This window comes from Mobula birostris, chromosome 17 (assembly GCF_030028105.1).
Source record: "Mobula birostris isolate sMobBir1 chromosome 17, sMobBir1.hap1, whole genome shotgun sequence".
NCBI classification, from domain to species: Eukaryota; Metazoa; Chordata; class Chondrichthyes; order Myliobatiformes; family Myliobatidae; genus Mobula; species Mobula birostris.
The window spans coordinates 26,591,051-26,605,745 of record NC_092386.1 but is presented as its reverse complement, the minus strand read 5'-3'; the positions used below and the strand labels follow the sequence as shown (position 1 = coordinate 26,605,745).

The 14,695-nt window shown below is 38.5% G+C and overlaps 1 protein-coding gene across 2 annotated transcripts in view; it reads right to left on the bottom strand.

Annotated features, from left to right (window-relative positions):
• The window catches only part of LOC140211574 (aminopeptidase Q-like), a 193,081-nt gene that overhangs the window by 116,161 nt on the left and 62,225 nt on the right, over positions 1–14,695 (bottom strand). For both annotated transcript variants that reach the window (XM_072281418.1, XM_072281417.1), the window contains one exon: positions 2,588–2,742. In XM_072281418.1, coding sequence (XP_072137519.1) covers positions 2,588–2,742 — 155 coding nt within the window. The remainder of the gene's footprint in view (positions 1–2,587; positions 2,743–14,695) is intronic.

Below are 14,695 nucleotides of genomic sequence, written 5' to 3'. Positions count from 1 at the left end.
CTATTATTATCATTCTCTCTCACCAAGGACAGCAGGTGCACACAAGCACCACCACCTTCATATTCCACTCATAGTCACTCTTGCCGCTGACTATGGAGTTGGTAAGTTCACCTTGTAGCCTCGTGGGTTTCCTCCCACAGTCCAATGATGTCCCGGCTGGTAAGTTAATTGGTCAATTGGTCACATGGTGTGAGTAGAATTATCTGCAGCTTAATGTGAAAAAGACTAAGGAGCTGGTGGTAGACCTGAGGAGAGCTAAGTTACTGGTGACCCCTGTATCCATCCAGGGGGTCAGTGTGGACATGGTGGAGGATTACAAATACCTGGGGATACGAATTGACAATAAACTGAACTGGTCAAAGAACACTGATGCTGTCTACAAGAAGGGTCAGAGCCGTCTCTATTTCCTGAGGAGACTGAAGTCCTTTAACATCTGCCGGATGATGCTGAGGATGTTCTACGAGTCTGTGGTGGTTGTGTGCTGGGGCAGCAGGCTGAGGGTGGCAGACACCAACAGAATCAACAAACTCATTCGTAAGGCCAGTGATGTTGTGGGGATGGAACTGGACTCTCTCACGGTGGTGTCTGAAAAGAGGATACTGTCTAAGTTGCATGCCATCTTGGTCAATGTCTCCCATCCACTACATAATGTACTGGGTGGGCACAGGAGTACATTCAGCCAGAGACTCATTCCACCGAGATGCAGCACTGAGCGTCATAGGAAGTCATTCCTGCATGTGGCCATCAAACTTTACAACTCCTCCCTTGGAGGGTCAGACACCCTGAGCCAATAGGCTGGTCCTGGACTTATTTCATAATTTACTGGCATAATTTACATATTACTATTTAACTATTTATGGTTCTATTACTATTTATTATTTATGGAGCAACGGTAACGAAAACCAATTTCCCCAGGGATTAATAAGGTATGACTATGACTATGACTATTATAAATTGTCCCGTGATTAAGTGGGGTTAAACCAAGCTGCTGGGATGCGCAGTTTGAAGAGCCTGTTCCACGCTGTACTGCAATAAATAAATAAAATTTTAAAATCCCCTGATTTGGAAATCACAGTTCCTCCGACTTTACTGGGTCTAGTTCCAGGAAAGGCCACTCAAAAGCACTAAATGAATTCTTTCATTCGAGGAAGTGCAGGAGATCAAGGGCGCCATGGTAGTGCAGCCATCAGTATGACACTACTACAGCTCGGGGCATCTGATTTCAGAGTTCAATTCTGGTGCCAACCGTAAGGGGTTTGTAGGTTCTCCTTGTGGTGGTGTGGATTTCCTCCAGGTATTCCAGTTTCCTCCCACAGGCCAAAGGCGTACTGGTTAGTAGGTTAATTGGTCATCGTAGGTTGTCTTGTGATTATGGCGGGAGGAGAAGATGGCAGCACGATGCAGTGCACGCAGCTCTCCGGTGAAATGATATCATATCTGTAAGTAGGGCGCCGTGCACAATTCTGATTTGATGAAGACGGACGTGAGAAGCAGAGGAACATCTGGAGAAATTTCTGAAATGCTGGGTTTGCTGCCGCTGCTACTGTGCGATCGAGAATCTCCGGAGAGAAGGCCCCAAAATCCCCGGCTTTGCCTGCTGCTGGCGACCGAGGCTGAGGTCGGAGTGCTCGGATAGAGATGGTGCTCTGTACTCGGTGTCGGAGGGCTGATCAGAGCTCGTAGTTTTCGGATGACTCAGAGTCAGACTGTGGTCGGGCATGGCAGGGAGAGTTTTCTTCCTTTTCCTGTCTGTGTGAGATGTGGGACTCTCGAGAGACTTTGAACTTTTTTTTTACTGTGCCATGGCCTGTTCTTCATCAAGTTATGGTATTGTTGCACTGTTGTAACTGTATGTTATAATTATGTGGTTTTTGTTAGTTTTTCAGTCTTGGTCTGTCCTGTGTTTCTGTGATATCACACCAGAGGAATATTGTATCATTTCTTAATGCATGCATTACTAAATGACAATAAAAGAGGACTGCGTGTCCTCATAATCTAATTAGGCTATTGTTGAAACAGGTGGACTGCACTGCTGGGTAGCGTGGCTCCTTGTACTGGAAGGGCCTGAACAACACTGTATCTGTAAATAAATAATGTACACCACCCCCAACATCCAAGGGCATTAAGTGATATCCTTGTCACCAGTAGCTGAATCCCTTAGACAAATAATCAGTGAAATAAGATCACCTGGATGGCACCCCCTCTATCTCCTTCACTGTTAGCCAGTACGTCTGCTACAGCTTCATGCTGCTCTTCCCTTACAAACCTTGTAAAGGCTCAGTGTTAATGCACATCAGTGATTAGCGGACACACCACAGAAGAATGAAGAAACTCTGGAATCAGTTCAGCGTCACACAAGCACAATAATTAACACAATGCAAGATTTTAGAAGAGCAATTATTTCCCTACTTTGGAGTTATTAAGGAGTAACACGCCAACTTGTATGTTTTTTCAAACCCATATTTATCAACAAAATAGTTTGACTAAAATGATCAAACCACAAAACATTTTACAGCAGTTCTAAACTTCAAATTCCCATGAGAAATATGTATGACAAATAACTTGTGAAAAGATTGTGCAAACTTGCCTGGTGGGCCAGCTCATGTGCAATAACTGAAGTTGTTTTCAACTCATCTTCAAAGAATTTCTTCTTTGGATGATGAAGCAGTACATCGTTATTGAAAGTCACCAGACCCCAATTTTCCATTGCACTTTCTAAAGAATGAGGTAATCCTATTAAATCTAAAAAAAGAGAACAGAATAAATCTGATGCATTGAATTGAAATTATAGTTCACAATTGATTAACACATTAGGCACCTAGTAGACATACTGTTAAATGCACAAAAAGCAATGGTTGAGGCCCACAATCTGTGCATATAAAGGGTTCCAATGTTTGCTGGAAGTCTCAGCAACATCCTTTTAAATTTTCTCTGTATTCTCTCAATCTTATTGCTAACTTTCCCCTAGGTAGGTAACCAAAACTGCACAAGATACTCTAAATTTGGCCTCAACAATGACTTATACAACTTCAATATAACATTCCAAGTCCTATACTCAATATTTTGATTTATGAAGGCCAATGTACCAAAGCTCTCTTGACAACCCTATCCATCTGTGACACCAGTTGCAAGGAATTATGGACCTATATTCCTAGATTCCTATGTTCTACCACACACCCAAGTCTCCTACTGTTCACTGTGTAAGTCTACCCTGGTTTGTCCTCTCAAGATGCAACACCTCACATGTGACTACATTAAATTCCATCTGCCATTTTTCAGCCCATTTTTCCATCTGATCCAAATCATGTTGCAAGTTTTTGATGGTCTATCTCATGGTCCACAACACCCCTTGTACTTGTGTCATCTGTGTATTTGCTGATCCAGTTTGCCACATTATCATCCAAATCATTTATAGGTGACGAACAATAATGGACCTGCTATTGATCCCTTCAGCATACCACTAGTCCAGACCTTCAGTCAGAGAAGCAACTATCGACTATCACTCTCTGGCTTCTCCCATGAATCCAGTTTACTACTTCATCCTGAATCCCAAGAAACTGAACCTCCGGATTAGCCTCCCATAGGCTAATCAAAGGCCTTGCTAAAGTCCCAGTCAATATTGGGAAAATTAAAAATCATCCATTGTCACAACCTTATTTTTCTTGAAATTGTCTGCAATCTCTCTAGAAAGTTGCTCCTCTAAATCCTGCTGGCTAGTATAATCCATTAACGTAGCTTTCCCTTTCTTATTCCTCATTTCCACCCATACAGCCTCAGTAGATGAGCTCTCTGTCTGAGCACCACCCCGATATATAATACCATCCGTCCCGCTTTAATACCTCCCCCTCTAGCATGTCTAAAATAACAGAACCACAGAATACCGAGTTGCCAGTCAATAGACAATAGACAATAGGTGCAGGAGTAGGCTATTCGGCCCTTCGAGCCAGCACTGCCATTCACTGTGATCATGGCTGATCATCCACAATCAGTACCCAGTTCCTGCCTTATCCCCATAATCTTGGATTCCGCTATCTTTAAGAGCTCTATCCATCTCTTTTTTGAAAGCATCCAGAGACTTGGCCTTCACAACCTTCTGGGGCAGAGCAATCCATATATCCACTACTCTCTGGGTGTAAAAGTTTTTCCTCAACTCCGTTCTAAATGGCCTATCCCTAATTCTTAAACTGTGGCCTCTGGTTCTGGACTCACCCATCAGCAGGAACATGTTTCCTGCCTCCAGCGTGTCCAATCCCTTAATAATCTTATATGTTTCAATAAGATTCCCTCTTAGCCTTCTAAATTCCAGAGTATACAAGCCCATTCGCTCCAATCTTTCGACATATGACAGTCCCGCCATCCCGGGAATTAACCTTGTGAACCTACGCTGCACTCCCTCAATAGCAAGAATGTCCTTCCTCAAATTTGAAGACCAAAACTGCACACAGTACTCCAGGTGTGGTCTCACCAGGGCCCTGTACAGCTACAGAAGGATCTCTTTGCTCTTATACTCAATTCCCCTTGTTATGAAGGCCAGCATGCCATTAGTTTTCTTCACTGCCTGCTGTACATGCATGCTTGCTTTCAGTGACTGATGTACAAGAACACCTAGATCTCGTTGTGCTTCCCCTTTTCCTAACTTGACTCCATTTAGATAATAATCTGCCTTCCCGTTCTTACCACCAAAGTGGATACCCTCACATTTATCCACATTAAACTGCATCTTCCATGCATCTGCCCACTCACCCAGCTTGTCCAAGTCACTCTGCATTATAACATCCTCCTCACATTTCACACTGCCACCCAGCTTTGTGTCATCGGCAAATTTGCTAATGTTACTTTTAATTCCCTCATCTAAATCATTAATATATAATTAATGGTGCAAGAGTAGGAGGAATATTAATATTAATTAATATTAATATAAATCAGTCCTGCCCTTCCTGTAACAAAGTCTCACTACTGGATACATTTTCATAACTCCACATGCTGATCAATGCTCTAAGCATCTCTGCCTTACCTTCAATACTTCTTGCATTGTAATAGACACAACTCAGAACATTTGCCCCACCACGCTCAACCTTTTTGCTCCTGTCTTTGTATGTAGGCTTAATATCTACCTTCTCCACAAGCGCTCCACTAGCTGCCCTGGCACTTTGTCTCCATCCCCCTGCAACACCAGTTTAAACCACGCCCTCCCCACCCCCTGTGCAGCAATTTAGATGGAGACGTAATGTTAAGATTTTTACTCCACATGTATGTGAAGGATGTAAGAAATAAAGTCAATTCAATTCTAATTTAAAGTCCCCCCCCCAGTGCAACTCTAGTTTAAACCCCCTGATGTAGTAATCTTGATTATTTAAAAAGGACAACAGAAAGAATTCCAGCTACCCTTATAATATAGATCTTAACATATTTTGTTCATGCCATTCTTTTTCCAAATGGGCTCATTAACCCTTCAGTCAAATGATTTAATCATCCACTTATCCCTAAAGCACTCCTGGCATCACCTTATCGCAAATAATTCCTTTATTTTATTCATCTACCCCACCCCTACCCCGCCCCACTCTCTCTACAGCTTAAAACCAGCTTGTTTTCTCTTTTTCCCAGTTCTGACAGGGGATTCTTGATCTGAAATATTAACTCTGTTTCATTCTCCACAGATACTGCCTGACCTGCCTGAAATAGCTTTATTTCAGATTTCCAACACCTTCAGTTTCTTTTTGATTTTCATAACTAGCATTCAGTTAGTTGTATTCAAAGAAAAGTGGTCTAGGCCTTGCCTATACAGTGGAAATAGGAACCAAATAGTTAAACTTTTCAGATACATTGAACCAAGATAGGAAATGTGGGAGAGCTCAAGTCAATAATCACATTGAAGGCTGTTTATCTTCCTCCTGCCATTCTTTTTGCTCATTGCCTGCTTTCCACCAGCATCATGCCTACCTTGGTTCTGGTGGGATAAGTCAGCAACAGACCAGATTTTTTGATAAATAACTTCAAACATGTAATAGATTCAAACAATAAATATAGAATAAGGGGAATTCTTTCCTTTTCCTTTTTTAATATTTTTATTGATTTCTTATATAAAAGAATACACAGTACAGTAGGATATATAACATATATTGATTACAATATATTGGAATCACAAATATAGTCGCATTACCCCATATCCGTATATATTAAATTTAAAACATAATATTGAAAAGAGATAATTTTATTATACAAAAAAATATAAACTCACTAACAGAAAAAAAAAACAGCTGTTTGGTTAAAAAAAGAAAAGGAAAAAGATCCTTATCATATAATAAAATATACTGCTAGCCAATATCTGTGCTTAATAGCAAATCAAAGATTTTGAAAGTAATTCAAAAGAGATCCCCACAATGTTAAAAAATCTTGTCTAGGTTCAGAAATCGAACAGCCAATCTTCTCTAAATTTAAGCACGACATAACATCATTTAACCATTGAGCATGAGTAGGCGGAGCAACATCCTTCCACTTAAGCAACAATGCCCTCCTGGCTATAAGAGAAATAAAGGCCAAAATATGCAAATCATGTGACTCCAAAATAATATCATTTCCTCCAACAATACCAAATAAGGCAGTCAAAGGATTAGTTTTAAAGTTTACTTTAAATAGCACCGAAAAAGTTTGGAATACTTCCTTCCAATACTTTTCAAGACACGGACAAATCCAAAAAATATGAATTAGTAAAGCTTCTCCATCTATCACAATAGGGAGTTATATCCGAATAAAAACGAGAAAGCTTATCTTTAGTCATGTGGGCCCTATGAACCACTTTAAATTGTAGAAGGGAATGACGGGCACATAACGACAAGGTATTAGCCAATTTAAAATAGTCAGTCCAAGTATCCTCAGAAAGTGGAATCTGTAAACCTTGTTCCCAGAGATTTTTAATTTTGTCTAAAAGAATATTTCTCATTCCCAACAACATACCATAAATATTAGATATAGATCCATTGTGGAAGGGTTTCAAATTAAAAACTATATCAAGTAAATTCTTATCTATATGTTTAGGAAATGGATGTACCTGAAAATGTAAGAAGTCTCTAATTTGCAAATATCGAAAAAAGTGGGTTTTGGGTAGGCTATACTTAACTGACAATTGTTCAAATGAAGAAAGACTATCTCCAACAAGCATATCCTGAAAAGATTTAATACCCAACTTATTCCACTCTTTAAAAACTACATCAGTCATGGATGGTTTAAAAAATAGAAAAAATGGCACTTGAAAGTGAAAAATTCAATAAACCAAAATATTTTCCAAATTGTACCCAAATACTCAAGGTGTGTTTAACTACAAAATTATCAGATAAATTTCTTAAAGATAAAGGAATTGAGGATCCGAGAAGAGAAATGATAGAAAATTTATTAATAGAATTAGCTTCTAAAGATACCCAGATCGGTCAGTCCTCTCGATTAATATAATATAACCAAAACATATTCCGTTTATTGACTGCCCAGTAATAAAACCTAAAATTGGGTAAGGCTAAACCTCCATTCTTTTTAGATTTTTGAAGATGAACTTTATTTAAATGAGAAACTTTATTTTTCCATATATAAGAAGATATAATAGAATCCAGAGAATCAAAAAAGGATTTAGGAATAATAACAGGTACGGCCTGAAATAAATATAAAAATTTAGGCAAAATATTCATTTTAATAGAATTAATTCGGCCAATCAATGATAAAGAGAGGGGTGACCAATTTGATAGTACCTTCTTAACATAATTCAGAAGTGTAAAAAATTTTCTTTGAAAAGGAATTTATAATTCCTAGTAATTGTTATGCCCAAATAAGTAAATTGATTTCTTACAATTTTAAAAGGAAAGTTAGTATTAACTAATAACAAATTATTCAAAGGAAAAAGTTCACTCTTATGAAAGTTAAGTTTATATCCTGAAAACTGACTAAAGCAGGAGAGTAAAGAAAGTATGGAAGGTAAAGAAGACTCCCACATTAGAAATGTAGAGCAAAAGATCATCAGCATAAAGTGACACACACAAAATACTGGTGGAATGCAGCTGTCCAGGCAGCATCTATAGGAAGAGGTACAGTCGATGTTTCGGGTCAAGACCCTTTGTCAGGACTAACTGAAAGAAGAGATAGTAAGAGATTTGAAAGTGGGAGGGGGAGGGGAGATCTGAAATTATAGGAGAAGACAGGAGAGGGAGGGATGGAGCTAAAAGCTGGGAAGTTGATTGGAAAAAGGGATACAAGGCTGGAGAAGGGAGAGGATCATGGGACGGGAAGCCTTGCGAGAAAGCATAAAGCAACACTTTGTGAGTAATACCCCTCCATAAAATACCAGTGATATCATTAGATTCCCAGAAAGCAATAGCTAAAGGTTCTAAGACCAAATCAAAAAGCAAAGGACTCAAAGGACAACCTTGTCTGGTTCCACATTGAAGTTTAAATGGTTTAGAATTCTGAGAGTTAGTAAGAACCTGAGCGGAGGGAGATAAATAAAGTAATTGAATCCATTGAATAAAATTGGGCCCAACGTTAAATTTTTCTAAAGTTTTAAATAAATAATTCCATTCAACCCGATCAAAGGCTTTCTCAGCATTTAAGGATATCACACATTCCAATATCTCTTTAGAAGGAGAATAAATAACATACAATAAACAACAAATATTAAAGTGGGAGTATCGATTTTTGGTAAATCCAGTCTGATCATCAGAAATAATAGTTGGCAAAATATTTTCAATCCTACGAGCCAAAAACTTAGATAAAAAATTTTAGTATCAACATTAAGTACGGAAATTGGTCTATAAGAACAACGTTCAGTTGGATCCTTATTCTTTTTAAGAATAAGTGAAATAGAGGCGTTATATAAAGACTGTGGCAACCTACCTAATTTAAGAGAGTCTGAAAGGACTGAATATAAGTGAGATATAAGCAAAGAGGAAAAAGCCTTATAAAACTCTCCAGAAAATCTATCAGGACCCGGAGCATTCCCTGAGTGCAAAGAGTGAACAACTTTGGCAATTTCCTCATAAGAAATGAGTTGATCCAGCAATTTTCAATTATCATCAGAAAGTGTAGAAATGTTTAATCGATCTAAGAAAGTATTCATTACAGTATTATCTTTAGGAGGATCAGAACTATAAAGTTTAGAAAAGAATTCTCTGTAAGTATCGTTTATTTCTAAATGATCAGATGTTTTATCACCATTAGCTTTACAAATTTCTTTAATTTGGCGTTTAACTATAAAGGTCTTTAATTGGTTAGCCAATAGTTTACCCGTTTTATCTCCATGAACATAAAACTGACTTTTATCTTTTAAAAATTGAGTTTCAATTGAATAAGTTAAAAGCAGATCGTATTTAGTTTTAATTTCAGCACATCTTTTATATAAAGCAAGATCTGGAGCCAAAGCATGTTTTTGGTCTAATTGTTTCAACTGATTGGATAGCTCAATTCTCTCCTTATCAGCTTTTTTCTTAACACTTGCGGTAAAAGAAATAATTTGTCGTCTAATATAAGCCTTAAAAGCGTCCCATAAAATAAGACTATAAGTCTCTTCTAGCATATTCTCTTCAAAAAAAAGAGTAATTTGTCTCTCCAAAAATTAAAAAATTCCCTATCAGGTGATAGAGTTGGATTAAAATGCCAGAATCTGTTTATTCGGGAGACACCCAGAAGATTTAAAGGTAAAAACACAGAAGCATGAACTGAAACAGCAATTTCTTTATACTCACAGGATCAAACCAATGGAATCAATTGACTATCAACAAAAAAATAATCAATCCTGGAATACGTATGATGAACATGAGAAAAAATGAGTACTCTCTATCTGTTGGATATAAATAGCACCAAACATCAACAATACCACATTTCATTAAGAAAGATTGGATAAAGGAAGCAGATCTACTAAAAGTCAATCGTTTAAAAGATGAGCGATCTGAAACAGGGTCTAAGCAACAGTTGGTCTCCTCCTAAGACCAGAGAATACAGACTTAAATCTGATAAAAGCGAAAAAAAGCATTCAAAAAAACCAGGATAATCTATATTCGGAGCATACAATTCAGCAAAAACCATTAATTTATTATCTAATTTCCCTGACACTATAACAAAACGCCCATTGGTATCAGACACTACATTATGTTGAACGAAAGAAACTGAATTGTCTATAGGAAATGAAACTCCTCTAGCCTCAGCCTGAAAGGTGGACTGAAACAATAATCCCTTCCAATGGCTGAAAAGATGTAAATTATCACATTTACAAACATGTGTTTCTTGTAAAAAGTAATTGAAACATTCAATTTCTTAATAAAATTAAATATCTTATTATGTTTCACAGGATGGTTTAATCCTTTCACAGTAAAACTAAGTAAATTAATAGTATGGTCCATTTTAAATAATGCTTAAAAGAGAAGTTAGAATAAAAACGCTGGAATGTATATTAAATCCAAATAATAAGCTTTAAGATAAAGTAACCAAGCAACAAATACCAAACAGCTGATAGAAAAGAAAAAACCCACCCAAAGAAAGAAAGTCGACCAAAGGGCAGTCGACAGCTAAACCTAAAAACATTACCCTCCCAAAACAATCTACTGGCTGAGCTCCAAAAAATTTCCAAGGCTAACTGCATTCCAACAAGACACAACACAAAACAGAGCAAAACTAAACTTATTTTAAAAACCTCATGAAAAAATATAGTATGAAATATTTTAAAAAACTAAGAAAAATCAGAACGTATTAATTTGGAAAGTATTAACTCAATGAAAACTTACTAATGTTAAGACCTTAATTTTCTAAGCAAAGAAATAAAAGTACAAAAAATAATTAGATATGAAGGTATACCAAAAGTAAAAAAAAATTGTTCATAAAAGAAAATAATGAACAGTTAGACTGCTGATTCTAAAAAGAGGATCCATCAGGCAGACGCAACATAGACTTATGTAGGGAATTATTGAACAGTTAAACTTCTGATACTGATTCAGAAATTCCTGCACCTCTTGAGTTGAACGGAACCATTTCAGAGAGCCATTTTTCAAAATGATTCTAAGACAAGCGGAATAACAAAGAGAGGGTTTAAAACATTTATTATACAACTCCGACATAACTTTTCTAAACTTGAAGCATTCATTCAACACCTCGGGTGAAAAATCCTCCACAATTCTGATCTTCTGGCCTTCATAATCAATCATACCTTTCCGACAAGTTTCACAAATTAAAAGTTCCTTTGTTTAAAAGTCATGAAGACAAATTATCACTCAACGGGGTCGTTCTCCTGGAGGAGGTCTTGGTACTGGCGATCTATGAGCTCGGTCTATTTTAGGTGGAGATTTTAAAATATTTGCAAATAAATTAGCCAAAAGGTTTGCAAAAAATTCCGAAGGCTGATTGCCTTCCATTAGCTCTTTAAAACCCAGAATATATAAATTATTTCTTCCGTTTCTATTTTCCAAGTCGATAATCATAATCCTCATAATCTAATCTAATCTAAACTAATCTTATGTTTTAATGTTTCATTAACCTTTGACTGCTTATCACAGTTCTTTTCCAGGTCATCAATCTTCACATCCAACATCATCAAAGTGTCTTCATTCTCTTTTATCCGTTTATCGTGTTCACTTAAAGTTTTTTGAATATAATCCAATTTTACATCCATTCATTTAAATTCAGCACTGAGTTGCCGGAATTTCTGCTGGAACTCCTCCGAAAGTTCACTTTTATGCTTCCGAAGTGTCTCCATAATAGGTTCCAAAGTTACAGGAGGGTCCTCTTCTTTTTTTAGTAGTTTCGGCACGACTTATCGTAAAACAATATTGCGTTTAAAAGTAAGTTTTCAAAACAAGTTGGAAACAGTAACTTAAGTAGAGTAGGAGCAATTATAAAAACGCTGCTATTCGATCAATAGCCAGTAGGATTCTCCGGGAATTCTAATTGAAGATGGCACCAGAGGGTGACTTCTTTGAGTTCATCTGCAAATCAGTTTAATTCTTTTCTTTAATGACTGTTCTTTATTTTTCAAGGTGGCTGGGGTCCTGTTGGAGTCCATGATCTGCAGCACTCAACCGAGGTTCTTCATGGCAGTGAGTTCCTGCTCATGAAGCTCGCTGAGTGGCCTAGCATTTTTGATATCTCCAGGAGCAGCCTGGAAGACATGTGCCTTTGGTGTGGCTCTGCAGCCCTGTGGACAATCTGATTCCTAGCCAGTGTCGCCGACTGAAACATCACGGGCAATTGGAACATTGAGACAGCGGGAGTCAGAGTCCTCTGAACTCAAGCAATTATCCTCTCCCTCTCTCGGTGGTGAGGGAGAACTTGCTGTTGATTCTCAAGTTGGTGGAATTCTAAAGTGATGCTACAGGCTGCAACATCGAAGCCAACAAGCTGTTGGCCTCCTCTCTCACCGTGGCAGGAGTGATGCCTCCGCCTCTCTCATTAGTGAGAGAGCCTGTAGGATGCTGAACTGTGGGATGAACAGTGGTTTTTGATGGACACTTGATCATGGTCTGTTTGGGGGCTCGGCTATTGCTTGCATTGTGGCTGGTGGGGGGAGGAATCTGATGTTTTCTGCTGGAATAAGTGGGGAGAGGGTTGATGTTTTGCTGCTGCTTGTGCATGGGAGGTGGGGGGGGGCTTTTGGTTTCTACATTTTTCTTTCACTCTTTCTTTGGGGTCTTCTGTTTTGTGGATGTCCGCGAAGAGTAAGAATTTAAGGTTGTATACTGTATACATTCTCTGATATTAAATGGAACCATTGAAGCACTGACTGATTAAGTTTAATATTAGAGGAGGTTGTAGAGAAGTTGATCCACCAAGAGAACTGGCAGAAGTTGAAAGGTAATGGTCAATTCATTAACTGGCATTTTACACTGCTGTCCAAAGTTAAGGTTAATCCCAATGAAAAGGGACTAGAGTTACAGCCAAACACATAACTGAACCATCCTGATGAAGGGTCTCGGCCCGAAACGTCGACTGTACCTCTTCCTAGAGATGCTGCCTGGCCTGCTGCGTTCACCAGCAACTTTGATGTGTGTTACTGAACCAATTGGATTTTTACAACTATCCAGCAAGTTCGGTCCCTTACTGGCATTGCCCTACAAATTGCAAGATTTATTGAATTGAACTTAATTAATTTAATCTAAAGGAACCCGGTGTCTTACGAGGATAGGTTGATCAAGTTATAACTTTTCTCTTTGGAGAGATGGAGGATGAGAGGAGACTTGATAGAGGTGTACAAGATGATAAGAGGCATAGATTGAGTAAGCGGCCAGAGATTTTTTTTTTTCCCAGGGCAGAAATGGTTAATACCAGTAGATATAATTTTAAGGTGATCAAGGAAAGTGTAGGGGAGATGTCCATCAGACCATAAGGCATAGGAGTAGAATTAGGAATTCAGCCCTTTGAGTCTGCTCCATCATTTTATCATGGCTGATATATTATCCCTCTCCATCTCATTCTCCTGCCTTCTCTCAATAACCTTTTACACCCTGATTAATCAAGAACCTATTAATTTCCACCTTAAGTATACCTAATGACTTGGCCTGCACAGCCATCTATGGCAATGAATTCCACAGTTTCACCATCCTCTGGCTAAAGAAAATTTTCCTCATCTCTTTTCAAATTAGACATCCATCAAATCTGAGGCTGTACTCTCCGGTCCTAGACACCTCTCCCACTGTAGGAAACATCCTCTCTACATCCACTCGGTTCAGCCCTTAAAATATTCAATAGGTTTCAATGAGATCCCTCCCTCATTTTTCTAAAGTCCAGCAAGTACAGGCCTCAGAAATTAACCCCTTCATTCCTGGAATTATTCTCATGACATCCTTTGGACCCTCTCCAATGCCAGCACATCTTGTCTTAGATAAGGGGCCTAAAACTGCTCACCTTACTCCAAAGTGCAGTCTGACCAATGCCTCAGTACTACATCTCTGCTTTTGTTTTCTAGTCTCCTCGAAATTGATACTAACATTGCATTTCCCTTCTTTACTACTGACTCAACCTGCAAGTTAACCTTTACAGAATCCAGCATGAGGATTCCCAAGTCCCTTTGCACCTCTGACTTTTGAACTTTTTGTCCATTTAGAAAGTTGCCCATGCCTTTATTTCCTTTATCAAAGTGCATGGCCATACATTTCCATGCATTATATTCCATCCAGCACTTCTTTACCCCTTTCCCCAATCTGTCTAGGTACTTCTGCAGACACCTTGCTTCCTCAGTGCTACCTGCCCTTCCACCTGACTTCATATCATCCCCAAAATTGGCCACAAAGCCATCAGGCCCTTTATCCAAATCATTGACATATAATGTGAAAAGAAGCAGTCCTAACACCGACCAATGTAGCACAACACTAGTCACTGGCAACCAACCAGAAAAGGTTTCCTTTACTCCCACTCTTTGCCTCCTGCCAGTCAGCCAGTTTTCTATCCATGCCAGTATCTTTCCTGTAATACCATGGGCTCATATCTTGTTAAGCAGCTTCATGTGCTGCACCTGAAGATTCAAATAAACAACATCCATGGCCTCTCCATGTTTATCTGCCTGTTACTTACTCAGATAATTCCAACAGCTTTGTCAAGTAAGATTTTCCCTTGAGAAAGCTGTGAAGACTTTGGCCTATTTTGCTGTGTGCCTCAAAGCACCCCAAAACCTCGTCCTTAGTAATAGTTTTCAATATTCTTCCAACCACTGAAGTCAGGTTAAGTGGCCTATAAT